This window comes from Acipenser ruthenus, chromosome 27, assembly GCF_902713425.1.
Source record: "Acipenser ruthenus chromosome 27, fAciRut3.2 maternal haplotype, whole genome shotgun sequence".
NCBI classification, from domain to species: Eukaryota; Metazoa; Chordata; class Actinopteri; order Acipenseriformes; family Acipenseridae; genus Acipenser; species Acipenser ruthenus.
Window position 1 is genome coordinate 26058002 of NC_081215.1, and position 22035 is coordinate 26080036.

The 22035-nt window shown below is 39.4% G+C and overlaps 2 protein-coding genes across 3 annotated transcripts in view; one reads left to right on the forward strand and one right to left on the reverse strand.

The window, feature by feature from the left end:
- LOC117432295 (anoctamin-3-like) overlaps nucleotides 1-22035 on the reverse strand; it is a 71405-nt gene that overhangs the window by 2489 nt on the left and 46881 nt on the right. For both annotated transcript variants that reach the window (XM_059002120.1, XM_059002121.1), the window contains 16 exons: nucleotides 21694-21815; nucleotides 21129-21263; nucleotides 19985-20081; nucleotides 18067-18127; nucleotides 7721-7803; nucleotides 5186-5326; nucleotides 4294-4458; nucleotides 3926-3962; nucleotides 3718-3829; nucleotides 2540-2597; nucleotides 2008-2105; nucleotides 1487-1638; nucleotides 896-1048; nucleotides 552-699; nucleotides 372-452; nucleotides 103-208 (listed from right to left, as the gene is read on the reverse strand). In XM_059002120.1, coding sequence (XP_058858103.1) covers nucleotides 103-208; nucleotides 372-452; nucleotides 552-699; nucleotides 896-1048; nucleotides 1487-1638; nucleotides 2008-2105; nucleotides 2540-2597; nucleotides 3718-3829; nucleotides 3926-3962; nucleotides 4294-4458; nucleotides 5186-5326; nucleotides 7721-7803; nucleotides 18067-18127; nucleotides 19985-20081; nucleotides 21129-21263; nucleotides 21694-21815 — 1749 coding nt within the window. The remainder of the gene's footprint in view (nucleotides 1-102; nucleotides 209-371; nucleotides 453-551; nucleotides 700-895; nucleotides 1049-1486; nucleotides 1639-2007; nucleotides 2106-2539; nucleotides 2598-3717; nucleotides 3830-3925; nucleotides 3963-4293; nucleotides 4459-5185; nucleotides 5327-7720; nucleotides 7804-18066; nucleotides 18128-19984; nucleotides 20082-21128; nucleotides 21264-21693; nucleotides 21816-22035) is intronic.
- LOC117432296 (nuclear pore complex protein DDB_G0274915-like) lies at nucleotides 10038-17848 on the forward strand. The gene is made up of 4 exons (XM_034905022.2): nucleotides 10038-10564; nucleotides 13152-14293; nucleotides 15365-15535; nucleotides 16993-17848. The coding sequence occupies exons 2-4, from the start codon at nucleotides 13186-13188 to the stop codon at nucleotides 17112-17114; spliced, it is 1401 nt and encodes a 466-aa protein (XP_034760913.2). The 5' UTR covers nucleotides 10038-10564; nucleotides 13152-13185; the 3' UTR covers nucleotides 17115-17848.

A 22035-nucleotide genomic window follows, 5' to 3' on the forward strand; every position in this document is an offset into this window, starting at 1 on the left:
CATAATATATATTTTTTGACATTCTCACATAATTATTTCATGGTGTTATTGAAGTAAAATCAGCTGTTAAATAAACAGTAAAGTAACACAAGGTCTGCTGACCTCAAAGACGATAATGAATGCAAGGCGGGCTGCCAGCACGTGCCAGAACTGCAGAGTGAAGTCATAGGGTGGTGAGCCCCAGGGAGGAGCCCGGTAGTCCCGATACCTGCAATGACACATTATGACATCATATTTAACCAATCACATTGCTCCATTCCAGGACAGCAAGCACTGCAATCATAGATCACATTATGCAAAAAATGAATGTTATCAAACAGTACAAACCAGATGTGGTACCATACATAACACCAGGCAGCAGACATACATACCTGCAATAGCCTGAATTTCCATTGCCCAGCTCTGCCATGTTGAACCATGATAAACTGCTGTTCACATAGCCTCTCAAACACCTGGAAAAATGGGCACAGAGACATCACACACAATAACAGCAGTGAGAAGAACAGCTGCAACAAGAGATTCAATGGGATGGTAGAAATTGTTTTCCTTACTTTTCATGCCTGTAGCCCTGATCCACACAGGGCCCGTATTTGAATGCATAGACGAATCGAGGGATGTAGTCTGACGTAATGGCTATCACAAATGCATTGGTAATCACAGCGAGGACTCCTATCCCTTCAAGAATTCCATACCAGATACCTGGAAAACATATTGGGATCAGACTTTAGCAGGACCCAAATGTCATGCCTTGGATTGTCAGGGGCTACACAGCCCGGGAAAGCAATTTCACTATAACAATAGAACTGCAAAGACAGCATGATATTCTGGGATCTGTGTCGAGTCGTGATCTCAGTATGCTGGCAGGGCAGGTCTGGGGGGGGGGGGGGGGGCTCACCTATATCCGTAGCCCTAGCTGGCATTGGTCTTCTCCACTGTGTGACAAACTTGTAGGCATCCAGCCGGATTTCAATGATGTTGTTGAGCAGAGCCAGCAGAGGCGCCAAGGGGAAGGCTGCCACGAAGATCGTGGTGAAACCAAACTGCAACACTGGAGAAACAAAATACAATAAAAAAGAAAGAGTCTGGTTACAAAACATGGAAAATAGTTTTCTAACTGTGAGCAGCTGTGTGTTATGCAATAAATACAGCACTGTGCAATACATCCATATATAGGTTAGATATAGGGCATTTATATATTGCATGTTCTGTATCAGCCAAATAAAAGGAAACATATAAATAAAAGGAGACAAAGACATTTAGGAAATCTCATTTCTCCCTGATGTACTAAAAGTAGGGTCTATAAAGCATTGCATGATGAGCACCACTTGGTGGCAGAATTTCTGTATCCATCAGTGTTACAGAAAGCATGCAGCTGCTATCGGACATGCACAAAGAAGTATTGCATCGTGTGCCTGCAAAGAGACACATGCGTTCAGCATGAAGTGGAGCATTGCAGCACAGTGAAAACAGCTTCAGCATGTCTTACCCATTTCCAAGTACTCATCCACCAGGCCATGTGGATTCATGGGCAGCAGGTTCCAGTCCTCATCCCACTGCGGTAGAATCCCTTTGTTTTCCATGCTCTGCCTGGGACTCCCCTTCTTAATCTTCCTCCGAGACCACCAGTTCTGCAGCAGCCTAGACCAAAACAAATCCATGTCTTCTTCACTTACCTTGCTGTACCTTTTATTTGCCATGGTGTGCTGTTACAGTGTTTCTCAAATGCAGCCACTGCTGTGTGGCCATAGCTGTCCCGCCATCTAGCCCCTCTCCTAATTAACATTACAGTGGTGTTGGAAATGGTAACTGCTCTGCAGTCCTGTTTTCGGAAGCTAACTGTCTAATGACCTGCAGGGCTGAACCACTGGATCACAGGGGATGATTAGATAGGAATCGAGACAGTTACACGTATTGCAGAGAGTATTACAGGGAGGATAGATTCTCTCTTCAATCATGCTTGTGTCAGCGTGTGCTGCTCAGGCTCAGACTGGTGCCTCTGTTACTTACGGATAACCGAGCTCCATAAAATTGTTCCAGATTTGCTTTAAAACCATGATGATCCCCATCTGCATACAGAGGTCTATTAAGCAGCCACTAGGATGGCACTAAAAACAAAACAAAAACAAACAAAAAACCCACATGCATTAAAAAAAGAAAATCGCATTGAAATGGTTGCAAATGTGTTTTCCGTCTGACAAAATTATATTAACTATGTTCCAAAGGTTAAAATGGCACAAATGCCAGAAAAAAAATCCACTGGTTACAAGGAAATTGCCTCTTTTTTCAGTGTTTGTTTAATTTCGAACAAGGGAAAAAAAAAGGCAGGGGTGTCCAAAGTTGTCCCTTCCACTCCTGGTCTTTGTTCTAACCCTGTTGTAAATGGTTTAATTGAACCAATAAAACCTCCATCCAGACCCTGAAGTAGGTAATTATATCATTTACCTGTTAAACCTGGAATAGCCCTCTAGGACTGTGATTGGACACCCCATGCTCTAAAGTATTTTGTTGTATGAATTAAATTTAATGACAGTTTGCTTACCTCTTCTAACCTCCATCTCTCAAACAGTTTGTTATATTTCCCTGGCCGACCAGCAAACCTAGTTAACACAAAGCAAGATGGGGACTCAATCTAATATACTGACAAGCATGATGGATTTCAATCATTTACATTTTCCTGTAACTTAAAAGCAACTTTCTTGCACCATCTATTGTCAGTAAATTCCCCAAAGCACGCCCCAGTGGCTCCAGCAATTTGTACAACCATCTCCAGTAAGAGAGTGTGTGGTGTGCAGTGGCTACGAATTACATTTATTACAGGAAACTCACTTTTAACCTGAACTCAAATCACGTAAACATCAAGCATATTTCAGCCCCTTCCAATACTCAGAACAAACCGTCAGTCAAATAGCTAGTATCTTATTTGTCATTCAATAAACAATACGATCGGCAATGAAGGGATTTGTATCTTACCTCAATCCAAGGCCAGTGAATGTAGTGTGAAAATATGTATAATGTAGTAGTGCTGTCTAAATCAAGAGTCCATCACGAGTTTCCTGACTGAACTTAAATGATGGGGAAACTTTTAACAAAACTCAATAAGGGAAAGGAGGCTGTGTGGTCCAGTGGTTAAAGAAAAGGGCTTGTAACCAGGGGGGCCCTGCTTCAAATCCCGCCTCAGCCACTGACTCATTGTGTGACCCTGAGCAAGTCACTTAACCTCCTTGTGCTCCGTCTTTCGGGTGAAACGTAGTTGTAAGTGACTCTGCAGCTGATGCATAGTTCACACACCTTAGTCTCTGTAAGTCGCCTTGGATAAAGGCGTCTGCTAAATAAACTAATAATAATAATAATAAAGTTGAATAATTCAGTCTGCCTTGCATTCTGCATGCTCCATCAAAACCATTAACCAATCAGACCAATCAAACTTTCACAGTGAATTATTTTTGCAGTTTGATACGTTCCAGTTCTTACTGTGAGCTTAGCAGGATAAAAATAAATAAATAAATGACTTGATTTGTTGCAGCAATTCCTACTGAAGACAGCTTTCATAGTTTTATGCAAATACATAGCAACATTATATTTTGTTGCTTTGTGTCAATATAATTTTTTTATGCATGTACAGAAATCAGTAGGAGAAACAACAAATCAAACTGGAATATATTCCCTGCAGGATATTCTGTTCAATTTCATTCATTTAGGCATTAGATTATTACCTACCTTCCCAGGAAGAAAGCAATGTAAAAGATGGAGCTGTTCAAGTTAACAAACTGGAACAAGAACATTTTGAGAGCAAAGCTGTTCTCCCATTCCGATTCTGTACGGGGGTGCTCTGAATAGACAGAAAGATGAGTTATTTCATTTCATTTACACTATAAGAAACCTATTACTTGCTTTTGTATCTGTAAAGAAGCAGGTGCCCACTTACCTAAATTTGTAAGGAGGTATGCAACTTTTTCATATACCTTAAAAATAATAATAAGAGAAAAAAGCCAATGTGAATAGGAATTGAAGTGAAAAACATATTACTGGAAAGTTTGATAGTTTATACACAGATATGGTACTGGATGTGTCTCCCTTTGATTCCAAACAAATTTAGCGAAATAAAATATAATGTTTTTTTCTTTATTATACTTAACTGTGACTTACTATGCTTATGTCTGCTTTACCATGCTTTGATTCTGCTTTATCAGTTATAATTCACTACACTGTTTCAACACACAATTAGTGAGCCTCTCTGAAACAATGCTTTGCTGTGCAATGCACACACACCACCCAGGAGTTAAGGAAACGCACCACGTTGAGTGACATGATGATCATGAAGTTGATGCAGACTCCGGTTCCCGACGTCGCAAACTGCCAGTTCTTCTTGACAAACTCCCATTCAAACGAGGCAAACTGCTCCTTGGCGACCAGCCGGTACACAACCACAGCGAACACTGCGGTGAGCACCAGGGAAATCTGCAGACAGACCGACAAGAGATTACATTCAACCAGGACATGCTGTGCACTGTCAAACCTGTATCAAAGAGACAGAGAAAGACATGTATCTGAATCCCTGTGCATATACAGTATATAGATTACCCATGTCAAATCACTTGGCTATAAAGAGGGTTCCGTAACTGTTAGTTCTAATCAGGTTTTGCACTAGCGTAAAAAGTCTTTGGTGCACTAAACATTATCAATTGTTAAGCTACTACATTGTTTTTTTACTAAAAGAAAAAAGTGCAGATTTTGCACTAGAGCATATAGTATTATGTATGTTTGCATACATACATGCATGTATGTATGTATGTATGCGTGTGTGTATATACTATAGGGTGCTTGTTTTTTGCATGCATTTTTCCAAAGCGCCCCTTTGACCAAGAATCCAGACAGCGTACATCTGGGGAAATGAAAACATTTATTGAATGCAGTTATTGAATGGCCCACTAGAGGGAACTATTACTGTACTTACATGAACAATGCAGTAAGAGATAATGTGATGGAATGAAAAAAAAAATATCATGTTGTGGCACTGCCAAAAAATATTTAAGATGCTGGATTAATATTTAATTTGAATCCTGTCTGCTGTCAAGCTGCTGATAGTTTCTGACGCCTCATTCAATTTGCAATGTCACCTTGCAATGTTACATTCAGCCAGCACTTAGCAGCATGTGCTCCTGGGAGCCTGGTTCCTGGTTCATACCATGAGGAATATTCCTGAGACGGAGACCATGAGGCGGCTCAGCTTGTCTGTGAAGGGCTGGAAGGGCTCCGGCTTCCCGGAGATTGGATTGACTCGCTCCACCTTGGAATACTTGGCTTCAAACTGGGGCCGCAGTTCCTCCTGCCAAAGGACAGCATAAACAAAATCAACATGTAGCTTTGTGATCAACACCGGAACTGTGTTTGATAAATTCAACGCTGAAACCGACTGCAGTGGGTTTTTTATTTATTTTTTATTTCTAGAATGCTGGACTATATTACAATACATTATCACTATTCACTTATTTAAACTGCCTACTTTAATTTGGCTTTCATTTTTTTGATCTTGTCACATTTGGCAGGGAAGCATTGTTCCTGTAAATTTTTTTTTAGCTTTCCATTTCCCTGTCACTCCAATACGTTTTTATTATAGGCTTCACACCACTATTGAGCTGCAATATACAGATCAAAGCATTTACAAAACGGAAACTTGTGCTGCGTCTCCCAATAATTCTTTCCCATTCAGTTTTCAAAGAAACCAACCTTCAGACAGTTTGTTAATCTCTACAGGCTTTCACATACGTAAACACTCCATTTATACAGGGGTTATCAGCACAATAGCTAAGGCACAAAGAGGCAGATCAAACAAAAGCAGTGTTATACCCTGTGTAAGCTGCTGAACAACAGATTCAAATATTTAACTTGATAACGCGATACACATTCCCATTACATAGCCTGAGTGCTGTTGCACTTTTTAAGAAGGTCATATACTGTACAGAATTGGGCTCATTGAAAGTCCTGTTATTGAATGGATGTTATTGGCGGATCTAACAGGCAGGGAGTGGATAATTCCTCTACCCCTTTATAAAGGTGTCATTTTGAAAGACATGTTGGATGTGAAATGGCAGTGTGCTCATTCAGCCGACGAGGAGTTTGGCTGAGCAAGAGTAACATGTTAATTACCGTTGTAAAGCGACTTTGTACGTACTGTTTTTAAATCTGTTTAGGGCGGAAACACTTCCCATTGTTAAGCGTCAAGCTTGCAAATGCAATTACATTTTAATCACAATTCTTATTAGTAGGCCTACACTAACGCTTTAGAAATCTGAAGTCTTAAATCACAAGTCTGCAATAACAACATGTTCATTTTTTTTCAGTTCTTTTGGAACTGAAAACATAACCCTATGCCCTTTGTCTGTGTCCAGGACCGATAATTGCACCCACTTTATTACAACATTATCTCTGTATATTACTCAGCCTTCCTCAGTCGATAACAACTCATCCCACTCTAATAAGGAATAAGAGGACGTTTGCATTCTCCTTATCACTTAATGCATTATTCTCACCGCTGCCTCTCTGTAGTGCACCCTATTGCTTTGTGATTTGTCTTTTCATCCTTCAGTGTTTTCCAAAAGGGCAATAATAAGGATGTAGAAATTGCCCTATCAATCTCCAGGCTCTCTCAATTCCAGTCATGCCAGCATAGGCCCCAGCAAGGCTGTATTTCCACTAAGGTTTTGTATTGACGTCCTAAACCACAAGAGTGCTACAGTACATGACTAACCACCTCATAACAAGCCGAGCTGTAGCCCTTGTGTGGCAGAGTAGAGGCAGGAGGAGAAGAGATGTAGTCCTGGAGGGTGCTGCAGGACTACATCCACCAGAATGAACTATTATGGGACTGCTAAGCAGTTTACCCGTTTCAGTTACTGGCTTTCCAACACACAGTCGAAAAACATGCACCACGCACACGCACACGCACACGCACACGCACACGCACACGCACACGCACACGCACACGCACACGCACAGACTTCATAACACACCACCAACACAGACAAAAGACAGGCTTTTATACACACGCCCATTACATTAATTACAAACACTTAAACAACAATTAACTTAAACGATCCCCAAATGCACCCAGGTGATTCCCATTTAGCCCTGAAGGCTTCTGGGACCTGCAGCCATGACACCTCTCCCGTGCACTCCAAAATTAACTCTCACACCGTGAATCCCCAACAAACACACTGACAGGGCTCTCACCCTGTCTCAATATGGGATACAAGTAGGTCTTAGCTTGTTGTAGTACAATTAACCCTTATAGTCAACATTATGATAGCTAATTGAGAGAAAATTAAATGCATACAATTATTTATTTATTTATTTTAATCTGACTGTATTCATTACCGGTGGGTGATAAGAGAACAAATTAACTTTTTACAGTATAAGACACTAAAATAATTACAAAATGTAACTGTGCATTACATGGCAATGTTCAGAATAATAACCTGCCCTCCTCTGTGTCCCACTACTAATGTACGAGGGCAGGGGAGAGTATTTATCATGTTAAGTCACCTATTATTAAGGATCACTTTCACAAAATCCCTTGAGTAGTCATGATAACCAAGCTTGACTGTATATTTTTCAATTTTCTCTAAACAGAAAATGAATCATTTAACCTGCCTTTAAAACACCTATGGGCCAAGGCCAGGTTAAGACTTTCAACACGACAGAGTACTTTCTTCAATCCTACCTCCTCTTCTTCCCAGTCAATGAGGTCCCAGTCATAAGTGAGTTCTGCCCGTCGCCTTTTCCAAAACTCCAGAAACACGGTGGCTGTAATACAACAGAATGGCGTGACCAGCCTTGGATTGCAATTACAAGAGTGATTGTAAAAAACTTCAGATGAAGCAGACACTTCGGTCTCACAGATGACACTTTTATGAGCATGAAATCCTTGACATGTATCGTGTAATATATGTTGCAAGCCACTGCATTCACAATGGGTAGCAAGTGCTGTCACAAGCCACACAGGCAAGCTAACACTGCCACGTTGAAGCTAAATCGTTGCTTCATTATCTTTTTAAATCTTCTTAAAGGCTCATGGGGGTAGCTAATCCCTTTCTTAATCACGGTGTTACAAATCACACAATTAGACACACCTGGGATTCAATATCTTTTAATCTAGCCGGATGTCTGCACATTTTAAACAGATTGCTCAGGTATATTTCTGGGTTTTGTCGTTTCGCAAAGCATACATTAATTGTATCGTTTTGTGCTGGTAGGTGTGGATGCATTCTGTTGGTTTCCAAGCAAGCATCTGTTTCTTAGCTTTAGGTATTCCAATTGATAGTGTAAAGGTTTGTTAATCTCTGTAATTGTGTTTTAAGCAAACACCCCTTACTGTTTCAGTATGTCCCAGACACTACCATGAATTGTCCACAGAACACATTTTAAAGAAATGGCTTCTGCATTAGGGCAGCAGTGTGGTGTGGTGTAGTGGTTAGGGCTCTGGACTCTTGACCGGCGGGTTGTGGGTTCAATCCCTGGCAGGGGACACTGCTGCTGTACCCTTGAGCAAGGTACTTTACCAAAATTGCGCCATATATAAATAGGTAATTGTATGTAAAAATAATGTGATATCTTGTAACAATTGTAAGTCGCCCTGGATAAGGGCGTCTACTAAGAAATAAATAATAATAATAATTATGACATGTTGTAGAATTACATATCGCACTACTTGGATTATTTTACCTAGTCCAAGATTAGCAATAATCTAGGTCTGCGAAACCAGCAAGTGGGGATACCCTTTACTCTACCCTGACAGTCAGTATGCGAAACCAGCAAGTGGGGATACCCGTTACTTTACCCTGACAGTCAGTAGCTAGAACTTTGACCTGTTTGCATGGCTATTTTTGAGAAGCAACAAATGGTTCAAAAAGTCTTAACAATGCGAAGGAATACGGTAATTGTGAAATATCTATTTTTAGACCATGAATACGCAGAGTTAAAGCAATTCCTCCTAGTTCTTAAAATCTGAAGCACACAGTGGAGGTGTGTCATATCCAAGAGGATAGCTGGGAACTAACCAGTTACTAGCATTCACCAACCCAGACCCGAATGAAACAAAACAACACATGAAGGCGTGTCTGGGCTGCGAGAATTTGCCAGTGATCATGTGATCCGATTTCAAAAACAGCTTCAAATCACACAACAGGAAACTTACTGAAACATAACCTTCAGAGCTATTGTTTCCAAGGCCTCTGTGAAGAACTTCAAATACAAAAATGTGTTAAACGAAGTGTCCTTAATGATAAAACAAATAAATCTAAATAAATTTAAAAATAAGTAGCACTATCAGTTTTATAGACTTTTCAGATTTTTCTCCTAAATATGCCTTAATTACGATCAATGACTTACCATGATTTATAATACAGGAGATGATTATGATTTTTTTATCATCCTTTATGCTGGTTTCCTGCTCTTGCATAGCTTTGCAGGGAGCGGAGGCATAAAGAGGTGAGTGACGTTCAAAACAATTAGTGCTATTTATCTTAAAAGGGAAAGGCATGTCTCTTGTACTCAAATGACGAAAATGAACGATCCTGAGGGGTTTCTTTAGATCTGACATACTGCGTGCAATGGGGTTTAGCCAAAAAATGGTCACAAACAGCAACACACTAGCAAGCCCACATTCTTAAGGTGCCGTTTATGAGGCATCTCCAGGTGAAGTGCAATGCAGTAGTTTCAGACATATAGGTGTGTTTAGTGAGGTTAGGAAGTACAGAATCAACTTGGGTTCATCACTGTTAATTGTGCCATTTACACAAACTGTACTAAATACTGCAGATGCTTCAATTTTGTCTCCAACACCTGTTCTGTGCACAGACCCCCCACAAAGTTTACTCTATTGATTCAGACGTGTAAGCCGTGATGAGCACAATCTAACTGAGAAGTCGTAGATTATTCTGACCAATCACAAGCCCCTATGGTTTTTGGAGAAACCCAACCCCTGCCATCAAAATCCAGGAAGTGACATCGCCACCCAGCTTCTAGAAATATAGACATTTCAGGCAGTAAGCAGTCCAATTCCACATGACTCCCATGAGGCAGCTCAGGTGGAACATATCTTTCTCAGCATGCCCGAGGCCACCACGCACACATGAGCATTGTTGAAAAGATGAAAAACATACTATAACGTGGCAGCAGAAGCCTTAAAAATATCCATGCAGACTGGGTTTCCAAATATAGCTGCTATATATTCACGCAGGTAACGGAGTGGCCAGGATATGTTTACTCAAAACTGACTGCAAAGAAATTAGATCTTAGTATATAGGGAGGGGTCACACCTTGACTACCCCTCCCTGCTTGCTGAACAGTGTGGATGCAGCCAGGCTCTGGAGGTACAGTAGGTAAAGAAATCAGGTCAGTCCAGTTCTCAGGCTCTCTCTTACGAATATCAGGCCTCACCTGCTTGCTCTCTCCAGTCTAATTCAAAACACAGTTTTGGTCTGACACATCTTCTCTGTTGCACCTGTAAGCAGAGCTCCCTGGGAAGCTAGACTGCAGCTGCCTTTCTACAGATCAGAAGCACAAGGTAGGTGGCCTTTGGTATTCTGTATGATATGACCTAGACATATTCCAAACTTTATTCTTATGAAATGCTTGATCAAATTGAATTCATCATGTACTGTAAAGTGCAGCTTTTTAAAATTTTATTCTGGTAACATTCAGTAATTAGATGGATGGTTTCACATTACTGTGCCAACAGTATAAAGTTGTATAGAGTGTTTTCTTTTTTTTTTTTTATAATTTCAATGCAACTTAGATCCACACTCAGAATCAATAATAAAAATAAAAAATGGGAACTAATCACAAAGCATTTCAAATGCAGCAGTGCTAAGTTGGCAGTGTTTTATTTGCATATCACATTTTTTAAATTAACCTGATTTTGTAAATTTTTTCCCGTAGCTTTGTAACATTAAAATCAACAAAGTGTAATAATCAGTTTCACCGACATCAGTCTGATTTCTTATACGCTGTACACTAGAGTTTTTCGAGGGGAGTACTTGTTGCAGTTCAAACACTGTCCTCATTCACTGGCAGGTTTTGAGAGCAATGTAACTGGCTGATTAGGAAGTGAAGTGAGAAAGCACACAGTTTTAAGCTACCTGTTTAACTAATGATATCAGGCTGTTTTGTACTTGAAGCGTTCCAAATGAAAGGGCCTGTGGAGCTATGCAGGCTCTCTCTACAACCGCTATTGTCTCTGTTGAATTGAATAACTCTGACCCAACACACACACCATATAGTAAAATACTCCACACCAAATACTCCACACCATTGTCTTGAGTTCAGCACTGGTAACATTGATGTATTTCCAAGTATAACAGTTAGACATCGAGAGATATTTAGATTCTATTATATATAGGGATGTCTAACGCGTTTAAGTGATTAAGCATAATTTGGTCTGGGTTTACTGTACATAATAGTTCATGTTTTAATCAAGGTATTTGGTGAGGTGAGCTCTGAACTTTACTAACAGGTTGAATGGCAGACTGAATCACGATATTACTTACTTAGCACATTTTAGCACATCTGACTATGTGAACAAGTGATCTATTGAAGGATGCTCATTTCGACAGTCACGTGAAGTTGACTGTTCAAACAACATTCCTTGCTTTTCCTTTAAACACAAGGCGGGGCAAACCAGAACAACTAGATTTATTTTAGTAATTTACAGATTCAGACAGTACATTCAATGCATTCTCTACCCCAAACATTGTCTGGACTTCATTGGGATGCCTTACTGTACTCTATATGGAATTCAGTAGAAAAGATGTGGGTTAAACCAAGCTGTTTAACAGGTTCTGTGCTGTAAGGGTTTGTCCTGAATTACTGGCTCTTGCAGCCTCGATGGTTGCCACTTAGTTGTGTTAAAAGGTGTTGATAAGAGAAATATACATTTAGATGTGGTGTGAGACTTATATCTGTATTCAAGAGTGACATAGATGGTAGTTTAAGCCATCCATGCCCAGTCATTCTCTGGCTTCTCAGTTGAAACTGCAAAGGAAGGTTATAGTTAGTGTCAGATGGTTCTGTTTCACACACATGACACCCCAACGGATTCCTGATTACTTTCAATCAATAATGGCCTTGGATGCATTGATGAGATTCTGTATAATCCTTATGCAATGACAAGGATGAGATTCTGTATAATCCTTACGCACTGACAAGGAAGAGCGCAGAATAAAAGTTTTGGGAGGTAGTCTTTGACGAATATGAGATAGCAAAAAAAGAATGTGCTCCTCCCTCTGAATCTCTTGTTCAGGAATATATTGTTTTATATTTACAATATGGCATGTTCGTTCTTGTGCTGTGTGTTTGTTTTTGTGTTCTTAGTGCGTGTTTTATCGTACACTGGCAGTCAACACCCACACAAAAACATATTTGTATTTTAAATGAGTCATTACAAGCCAGGCTCCTCTTTGACTCACGTATGTACACTCATAGCTAACCTGTATAAATATCATCAGAAAATCAAATCATGCTGTGTTATTGACACCAAGTTATATTTTAATCATGATGTTTCTTATTATTTATTAAAGGTCCATGCAACAAGATACCTTTAATATATATATAGGGCAGCATTGTGGAGTAGTGGTTAGGGCTCTGGACTCTTGACTGGAGGGTCATGGGTTCAATCCCGGGTGGGGGATGCTGCTGTACCCTTGAGCAAGGTACTTTACCTAGATTGCTCCAGTAAAAACCCAACTGTATAAATGGGTAATTGTATGTAAAAATAATGTGATATCTTGTAACAATTGTAAGTCATCCTGGATAAGGGCATCTGCTAAGAAATTAATATATATATATATATATATATATATATATATATATATATATATATATATATATATATATATATATATATATATATATATATATATATCTCACATGACCTACAGACACCCTTAATCCCCACCAGTGCTGGGGTCAACTCCAATTTATTTTTAAAATCAATTCCCAATTGCAATTCCAATTCCTTCAAAACAACAGTTAGCTTTTAGAGACAAAAATAACTGGTGTAATGTGTTGACACTGTGAGAAGTTCATTTTAACAGAATGTTCCCTTTATCAGTCTCAACACACTTGAAGTTACTATTTTTGTTTCTTTTTTTTAGGATCTTGAAAGAGAGACTCTTGCTCCCAGTAAAGATGGCTTTTCCCTTGCCACTTATGACTGCGATGATTTCAATCTTTGCTCTCCTAGGGGCTACACAATCCCAGAGTTCAACCACCTCCCCTGTTGTTATAATGACCACCAATTCTGCTATAGCCGTAGAAACCTCTTCAACAAAACCACTCGAGGACACAGTCCCACTAGCATCAACAACAATAGTTGAACCTCAACCAACCATTTCAGAAAATTCATTTTCCACCACCAGGGCAATAAACAGTTCAATAAGCACTGCAGGGGAAGCGACTGTGACAGCAGTAGTTAGTAGCACTGCTCCAGAAACAACAACAGTCCTTACTGCCACCACAGAGATCACAACCGGCACCCCGGACTCGCTTAACCCAATAACTCCAGGGGACAACTATTCAAGCACAGGCACCTTCTCATCTACCACTCCTAGCAACAGAAACGACTCCACAACCACAAACTTCTCAACTTCTACCCCAAGCGGTAACTTCTCTACTTCTACCCCAAGCGGAAACTACTCCACTTCTACCCCAAGCGGTAACTTCTCTACTTCTACCCCAAGCGGAAACTACTCCACTTCTACCCCAAGCGGTAACTTCTCTACTTCTACCCCAAGCGGAAACTACTCCACTTCTACCCCAAGCGGTAACTTCTCTACTTCTACCCCAAGCGGAAACTACTCCACTTCTACCCCAAGCGGAAACCTCTCCACTTCTACTCCAAGCGGAAACTTCTCCACTTCTACCCCAGATGGTAACTTCTCCACTTCTACTCCAAGCGGAAACTACTCCACTTCTACCCCAAGTGGAAACCTCTCCACTTCTACTCCAAGCGGAAACTACTCCACTTCTACTCCAAGCGGAAACTTCTCCACTTCTAGCCCAAGCGGAAACTTCTCCACTTCTACCCCAGATGGTAACTTCTCCACTTCTACCCCAAACTTCTCAACAGCAGGTAACGTTTCAACAGCAAGAACAACAACAACACTGAGCAGTACGACTGCAAACACCACCCCCATGACTACAGGCTCTCCAGGGACCAACAAGAGCAGTACGACACTCAATTACATGAGTACCACCGCCCGTCCGGGGGCAGGGAACATATCCTTTCCTTCCAAAGGTGAGTCTTGTGATCATTTTACTTTCATACCATTGGGCACAAGTGCCAAAACTGGTAAAACCAGTGGCTTGAGTCTCCTTTTTGAAACATCATTATCATTTAAGTATACCATAACCTTTAGAAAACACACAATATAATGGCCTATCTTATTACCTATTCATCAGCCTTCTTTTGACAAAAAGAAGTAGGCAAAAACAGCTCAATTTAACTGCTGCTTTTTCATGTACTGTAGCATCTGAAAGGGAAAAGATGTTAAAAACAAACAAACAGGCTCCAACCTCAGAACACAAGAAGTTGGTATAACACACACACCAATATCTTTGATTTACGAACAATAAAACCTCTGTCTTTTTATTTTAATACAGGTAAATACAGAGGGCAAAACAGTGCAGATACTATGAGAAAAAGCTTAGAGAATGACAAAACAGGAAATTGCTCTGCCATAACTGAACACAACAGTTTGGTGTTGCCAATATCTGAAATGTGGTACTAGGAAAAAAAAATGCTTTTCAGAAAGAAGGTTTCATTCCTTGATCCTTTCCCTGAAACTAGATTAGTCTGAGAAAAGGAAGGGAAGTTTTCCAGTTGGATGTGCCTTGTCACCAGGGACAGGTGGAAAGTATGTGTGACTGACAAACACAAAGAGAGTCAAGTTTCACCAGGTCCAGGGAGGAAGCGCAGCCAAGCTCATTCACTCAGGCTCGATTCTTTTTAAAGGAAAAGTATGGAGTCTTATAAAACAGAGTTAATCTGAGCATGGTTCCAATTTAAAAAAAAAAATTGTACAACAGATTTTTGGTGGTACATTTGTTATGTAAATTGTTTAATTTATAAAACCCAGCTGATTAAAGAAAAAAATAGCAACACTGTAAATCCTTTAAAACTGGTTAACTGGAAAAGGTTTATTTATTTATTTATTTATTTATTTATTTAAATATATTTTGATATTATTGTTTATGTACTATTGTGAACAAAAAGATGTACCTACTGGGAAAGGACCAACTGCTATAACACACAACCTTTCTCCTGAAAACTAACATGAGATCTTATTTATTCTGTTGTGTTTTTCAGATGCCACTCCTCACAGTAAAGAAAATGACGTTGGTGTCACAGTGGGGGCCATTGTTGGAACAGCCCTAGGAATCTCACTAGTGGCTCTGGTCCTCTACTTCATATTTAAGAAGGCAAAATCAGAGTCCTTCAATCACCGCAGACTCTATGAAGATGTGTCTGCATATCCAGGTACCTTTAGGAACCCTGATTGGTTGTAACTGTGTTTAATACTGATTAGCGTACAGGGATTAAACAACACCACACCATTTTACATTGACAATATCTGGAAATGTTCTTTAGCCACCTGAGAATATTCATGCAATGCAAAGGTATTCTTGCAACAAGGAAATATAATCTTCTAACTATCTACTGGCACAACAAACAGTGGGCACCGCTTTGAATTTAAATAAGCAGTTGGCACCCAAAGAGGGTTTTTTTTTTAAGAGGTCATGAAATAATGGGTAAGTAAGTCAGAGAAAACCGAAACTCTCTGAACTTACTGACTGTTTTGATTAGTGGGGTACTATGGCCTGATCTTGTTACGAGAGCCTTATAAAAGCTTTTCATGAGATCAGATCCAACTCCTCCAATGAGGTATTTCCTTAACCACTGTTCACTTCATGCTTCCACATGCACTTCAGTTAATTCATGCAAAGTGGTACTTGCTATTCCATTAATCTCTTCATCTGCCACTGGAGTGCATATAAGTTCAGGATATGCAAGTATTTGTTTATCACTGATCCACTTAGCAGCTCTTTAAGAACCCCACAGTTTGGTTCAAGAAGACTTGCTTCACTTCACTTCTCTAGACAACTATCAGCTTCATTCAACAGCTTTCAGAAGAGACAAACTAAACAAAATAGGCAGCAGCTATGAATAAATGTCCAAATCAGCCATGTATTTTTCCAAAGCCGTAGAAATACATTTCAGCAGTATCTCAGCATCTGCTACCTTTTAAAATATGTATTATGTAAATATGTAAGCTTGTTTAGCCAATGCATCCCTCAATTGGCTGCATTTTGCACAGAATTTTTTTTACTTTTAATACATTTAATGGACCAGTTAAAACCTGGTAATAATACATTTTGCCAGCAGAAAATACTGGAAATGAGGACGTGTAATTAGGTAGCAAAACACTCGTAGCACACATGCATTCCAACCTCACTTGCTCTCTAAGTATGCTCCTTCTGAAATGCTTTAAAGGTCAAGCAGTAATTTATAGGTCTTGCAATTTTTTGTGCTGTTTTTCAGTGTAAATGTTACAGGTTCAATGTATTCTGTATTGTTCAGACAAGTCCTTTACCACCACAAGCTCCATTTAAGTCACACTGGCATGGCTGTGACAGTAATAGAACTCCTGAGGTCATTTTTTTTTTTTTTTTTAACAAGGAACACACCACAGCAATGTAATCTTCACTATTATACTACAACTTTTTATTTATTTAAACTTGTTTGTCTAAAATAATCACTGTAGTCCCCTGAATGGCTTGGAGCTTCTGTGTGAACCTTTTCATCAGTAAGAAGTGCTTTTAGAACAGGTGCCATTACTTAGTTTAATCTCTTAGCTGTGATTCTCCATAGACACAAGGATCTCTGCACCTCCCCAGCATGCTCGCATTCATTGTTTTTTTTTTTTTTTCTCGTAGTTCTCCGATTGGACAGCTCAGCTGATCAACCTGATCTACGCTATGAGGGATGCTACAATCCTGGAGTCACTGGGGACTCTATCCAAATGGCCAACATCCACTCACAAGGGCAGGATGCTTAGTGGACCTGGACAAGAATGGGCTCAGCTAAAACAAAAAAAAATGAATTAACACAACCCAGTTATTTATAATGCAATTTTGAAAAAAAATAAAAAAATCACCTGGTATCTGACAAGCTGGCTCGTCTTACAGACTTAAAAAAAACAACCCCTAAGCGACTGTCGCGTTAGAAAAGTACAGCTTTCCTTTGGCAAGAGAAACTGCCTTTTTGTAAATTCCCAAAGCTACCAGTGAACACAAACCTCTGCAAGTTTATTCAAAGCTAGCTTTCAGAGAGACTGCTGTAACGTTCCCAGGCAAGAGCACAATATTTACTGTTCCACATTACAGCAGTGATGTAGGCACTTACCCAAATGCTGGCTGTTTGGAAATTAAATACCTGTACAGTATAAATCAACAGGACTAATGTTTATTATAAATGTTTGGGGGCATAACAGTCACATTCTCTTTTGGGCAAAACACATGCCATGTTTTATTTTCCATGGTTAGTTCCATGGTTAAAACCAATTCACTAGTTGTTAGCTGAAAAAAAAAAATAGATTTTATAACTATTCATAATAATAATAATAATAATAATAATAATAATAATAATAATAATAATAATAATAATAATAATAATAATAATAAACCATGAATGCCGGTATTCTGCAATGCTAGCCTTATGAAAACCATTTTATTGTAATGTAACACTTGGTATTTCCCTAAAATAAATATATATTTGTTTCAAGTATTATAACTACGTGATTTAACTTGTGGTTAATAGCATCCTTTGGGTGCTTCTTGTTCTCATACACACATTTGTTTGGTGTTTAAGTAACAATAAAATGCACCTGCTTTCTTTAAGCAATAAAATCCAACAATTTTACTGGAGAAGAAAGGGGGACGGAACTGGGTTGAAAAATCAAAGAAAGGGGGACGGAACTGGGTTGAAAAATCAAAGAAAGGCTGCCTTACCCCATATCGCCATAAAAATTGCAAAGAAGACAGTTCCTCCGTTATCAAAAAGATGTGTAACCTGGAGGAACAAAAATAATTAATTACTAAGAAAATGCCATCTTATTGTAAATGTAAATAACATAATTTGCAGGTTGTATAGAAACCAGATTACTGGTAAACAGATAGAGATTGATAAGAAAAAAATATGGTCAGGTTTTGCATATTAATAAGAAAATAATTGATTCCGCAGAGATTTAGAAGATACGACGTTCATAAAATTGTGACTCCATTCATTCCTCCTGAGTGACACTCTTGTCAGTTATAGACTCATAATTATGCATGTGCTAGTGACTGGGGAGCTTGCAACTGAGTATCTACATCAACAATACAGCTCCTAATGGAGACTGCATGTCAGGCCAGTGAAAACGCCATCTGCAACATGCATCCCATTTCCCAGACCAATTTACACTGCAATGCCTATTTTAAAATTATAATGAGGATTTTCAAGATAAGTTATGAATCAGAACAGTCAAATTCCATTTTCGATTTTTATATTTCTTTATCTTTTATGAACACATAATGACATGCTGAAGTTTCATTTGATTTAGTGTTTGGTCATTTTTAAAAAGGCAGGAAGCACTTTTTTATACAGAGTTATAAAGGCATGGAACAGCCTGCCAGGTGACAGTTAGTATTTAAAACACTGGGAACAGTAAAAGAAACACTGGTCCTATTAAATCAGATCCCCCTAGTCGTGATGAAGGGTGTGCTAACAAGGGCAAGAGCCTTGATGGGCTGAACAGCCTTTTCTCATCCCCAAACCTCTTACGTTCTTATGTTCATTTATTCATTTAACATAAGATTATACAAATGGCATTCTACAGTAGGTCTTGAGCCTATTATTGCTGAAACATTTATGAAGACAACATTAAACTGTAACTTCTTGCTGATTAATGTTCACTGCTCCTCACTTGCAGTATGAGTTTCACAGGCTTACACAGATGGTGTTTGAGATGCATTGCACTGAGAGATGAGACTGCTGGCTGGGGTCGTACATTCTCAGATGATTTGTTCTGCATAACTCATAAGAAGAGTTATGTTATGATGATGTATTTGGATTAAAGCTTCTGCACTCACACTCCTTCCTCACTGTCACTGCCAAGCTTAATACTTTAGGATTTTAAACTGTAGTATAGTAGACACATTTTTAAACACATTTCAGGGATGGAAATAAGACTCCCATTGCATAGCGGTTTCACCCATTCCAGGTTTTACTACAAGCTTGATTAGCCACAGTGTATAGGTAACAAGCTCAGGTGTGTCTTATTAAACTCATAATAAAACTATGAGTGGATTAAACTGCTATTGCAATGGGGAGTCTTATTTCCAGCCCTGCATTGTCCTAGCCTTAGTAATTAGCCTCAGTAATTTTTCCTGTGTGAGTGCCAACCCCCCTCTTTACTATACCCTCTCCCCTTGTGGTACCAATTCAATAGCAATATCCCAATCTACAGTAGTAGCTGCAATAAACGAGGCGCGGGCTAGGGTTGCCACCTCTGAGGTACACAAAACCGGGACACTGGAACGAAAGGGCGGTTGTTAAAAGTTTAAACTCTCTAGAATTCCTACAGTCATCCAATAGGTAGATAATAAGCCTATGACTATAGAACTGACAACCAATTCAAACTGGGCGTCTCTTGCTTAAATAGTATCTTGATTTATTTAACTTGTGCTCAATTTTGGGCACTGCCATTGCGCTGTGTTGCTGTAGTAATCAAGATTAAAAACAGGATAAGATTAAAAACCACAATCTTTTAGTGTCCCGGGAAGGCATATTGAAATCCCGGGACGCCTTCCTTAAAATCAGGACGATCCCGGGAAAACAGGGACAGGTAGCAACCCTAGCTCAGGCCCTGCATCTGAAGTAATGGCTCACCTTTGCATACACACAGCTATCACTGAGCCTCCAGAATGAACTGCTGCGTTCACACATGGGGCACATGATGGTGTCGTTCGCTTCACAGATCTCCTTACTTGAGGAATTAAAACAGAAACAAGACACAGGTCAGGACGGCATGAAGTAGGTTTTTTTTGTTGTTGTTATGCCATCTGTGATCCCTACGCTAAAATTGAACAGTGTATTTATCCTGTTATCTCAACATGAAGTCTGACACTGCTCTTTCTAAAAAAACAAAACAAAACAACAAAAAAAACAGAACATTTTGCAGTTGATTTGGTTAACATACGGTACTGTATACCTCTATAACATGCAGGAACTGAGGATAACTAAATACAATTGTTTCGAATTATAGTATAGAAAATTGCCAATCTGATATCGGAGTAATTATGGCATTTTATTTGGAATCAATCCTTATATTAGGATTTGTTCAACCCAGGGGGGGTGGGGGTGTCATTACAAACCAGAAAACAAAACAAAAAATCATGATTGATTTTTCATTAAAATAATGAAACCAGTCTTGTTTGATCTGACTTGTTACTGATTTGGCTGTACTGTTGTTGCTGCTTCTGCTAAGGCTGCTCCCAACAGGCTCCTCATGAAAACCAGGTGAATAAATATATAGATAATCAACAGGAAGCATTTGGCAGCCAGGAGACGAATCTAAAACAGCACACTGAAACTCAGCATACATATTTATAGGAAAGGGGAGAAGGGAATAGAATTTGCACTGCTTTCTTTGAAAAACCATGCTGCTGGTTGATGCTATTGTCTGCTCAATAGAAATTCAAAGAGAAAAGTGTCTTAATTAAAAGCGGAGATACCTTTTTGGGTCAATAACTATATACTTATTTTTTACAATGGGGTTAATACAGTTAATTGCTTAAGTGCAATACCTCAATGGAAAGCAGGCTATCACAACTTTCAACAAATGACAGTACTGTAGCAATGCTGATTACCTGGAGCTATTTTTCAATGCTTCGGTTTAGCTTACCATGTGGTTCAGTGGAATTAGTGGAGGTCTTGAACTGAGTTATGGAAAGTAAGTTTAGGATGCCTGGCAGTTCCCTACTTTACTCCCACAGGGCATTAGCATGAAAGGTGTATCCATGCAATGTCTTACCTGACCTGGCTTGAGTCCATCGTGAAGAGCCCGTAGAGAAAGACAAACAGCCCAACGAGAGCAGCAGGGATCAGCATGCCAGTGTACCACCCCAACCAGGCGAAATACAAGCCAATCTTCTCCCCGAAGTACCGCCTGCAGGGAGGAACGCAATAAATACACAAGTGAGCTTTTACTATGTGAAACTTTTATAGGCAAATTAATGGATTTCAGATAATGAGGTCTGAGACGTTTTTCAAGTGGTAACAAACAGCTCTATCAGTAGCATCAGTGCATGTTGTATATTTATCTGTTGAAAATCTCTATTGAAACACCCCTATCCTATAGTTAAAAGGACATGGACATATTGAATACAATTTCTTAATTTCCTATTTGAATGATCAGTAGTTTTTTTGAAGCATTTAAAACCTTGTGATAAAATGCATGTTAAGAACTGTCTCTACGGTAGGTATAAAGGCAGTAAATGAACATGTTGGTTAACTTGCATGTTAAAGATTCTCCACCCAACCATAAACCAATAATATATTTTGTGAACCGTGTGGTGTGATCGGAGCTCCTATCTTACCTTATTAAATCCAACGGCTGGTACTTGTACCACATGCCCCACCTTGCCCATCTCTCATACAGCAGGTGTCTATGATTCTGAGCTCCGTGAGTTTTGATTGGATGTCTGCTTTTGTAGCTGCCCTGCAGGGTTCAAAACACGCAACTGTCTATTAATGCTTCAACAATAAAAATACATTTCATTTGTACAGTTCCGTTCACACCAAGCGTTTCACTGCAGTAGTAAATTTTAAACAACAAGCACAAGAGAAGCCAGTCAGAGAATCCACTGAGCAAATAAACAGCTCTTAACAGAGTAAAAACTGCCCGAGATTTCAGCACCTTTAATGGGTCTTTGGAAGAG

Bases quoted from the DNA above. Each gene is read 5' to 3' on its own strand.
- LOC117432296 (XM_034905022.2), top strand. From the start codon at position 13,186: ATGGCTTTTCCCTTGCCACTTATGACTGCGATGATTTCAATCTTTGCT. The intron at 14,294-15,364 runs GTGAGTCTTGTG...TGTGTTTTTCAG, and splicing joins CATATCCTTTCCTTCCAAAG to ATGCCACTCCTCACAGTAAA. The intron at 15,536-16,992 runs GTACCTTTAGGA...TTTTTCTCGTAG, and splicing joins AGATGTGTCTGCATATCCAG to TTCTCCGATTGGACAGCTCA.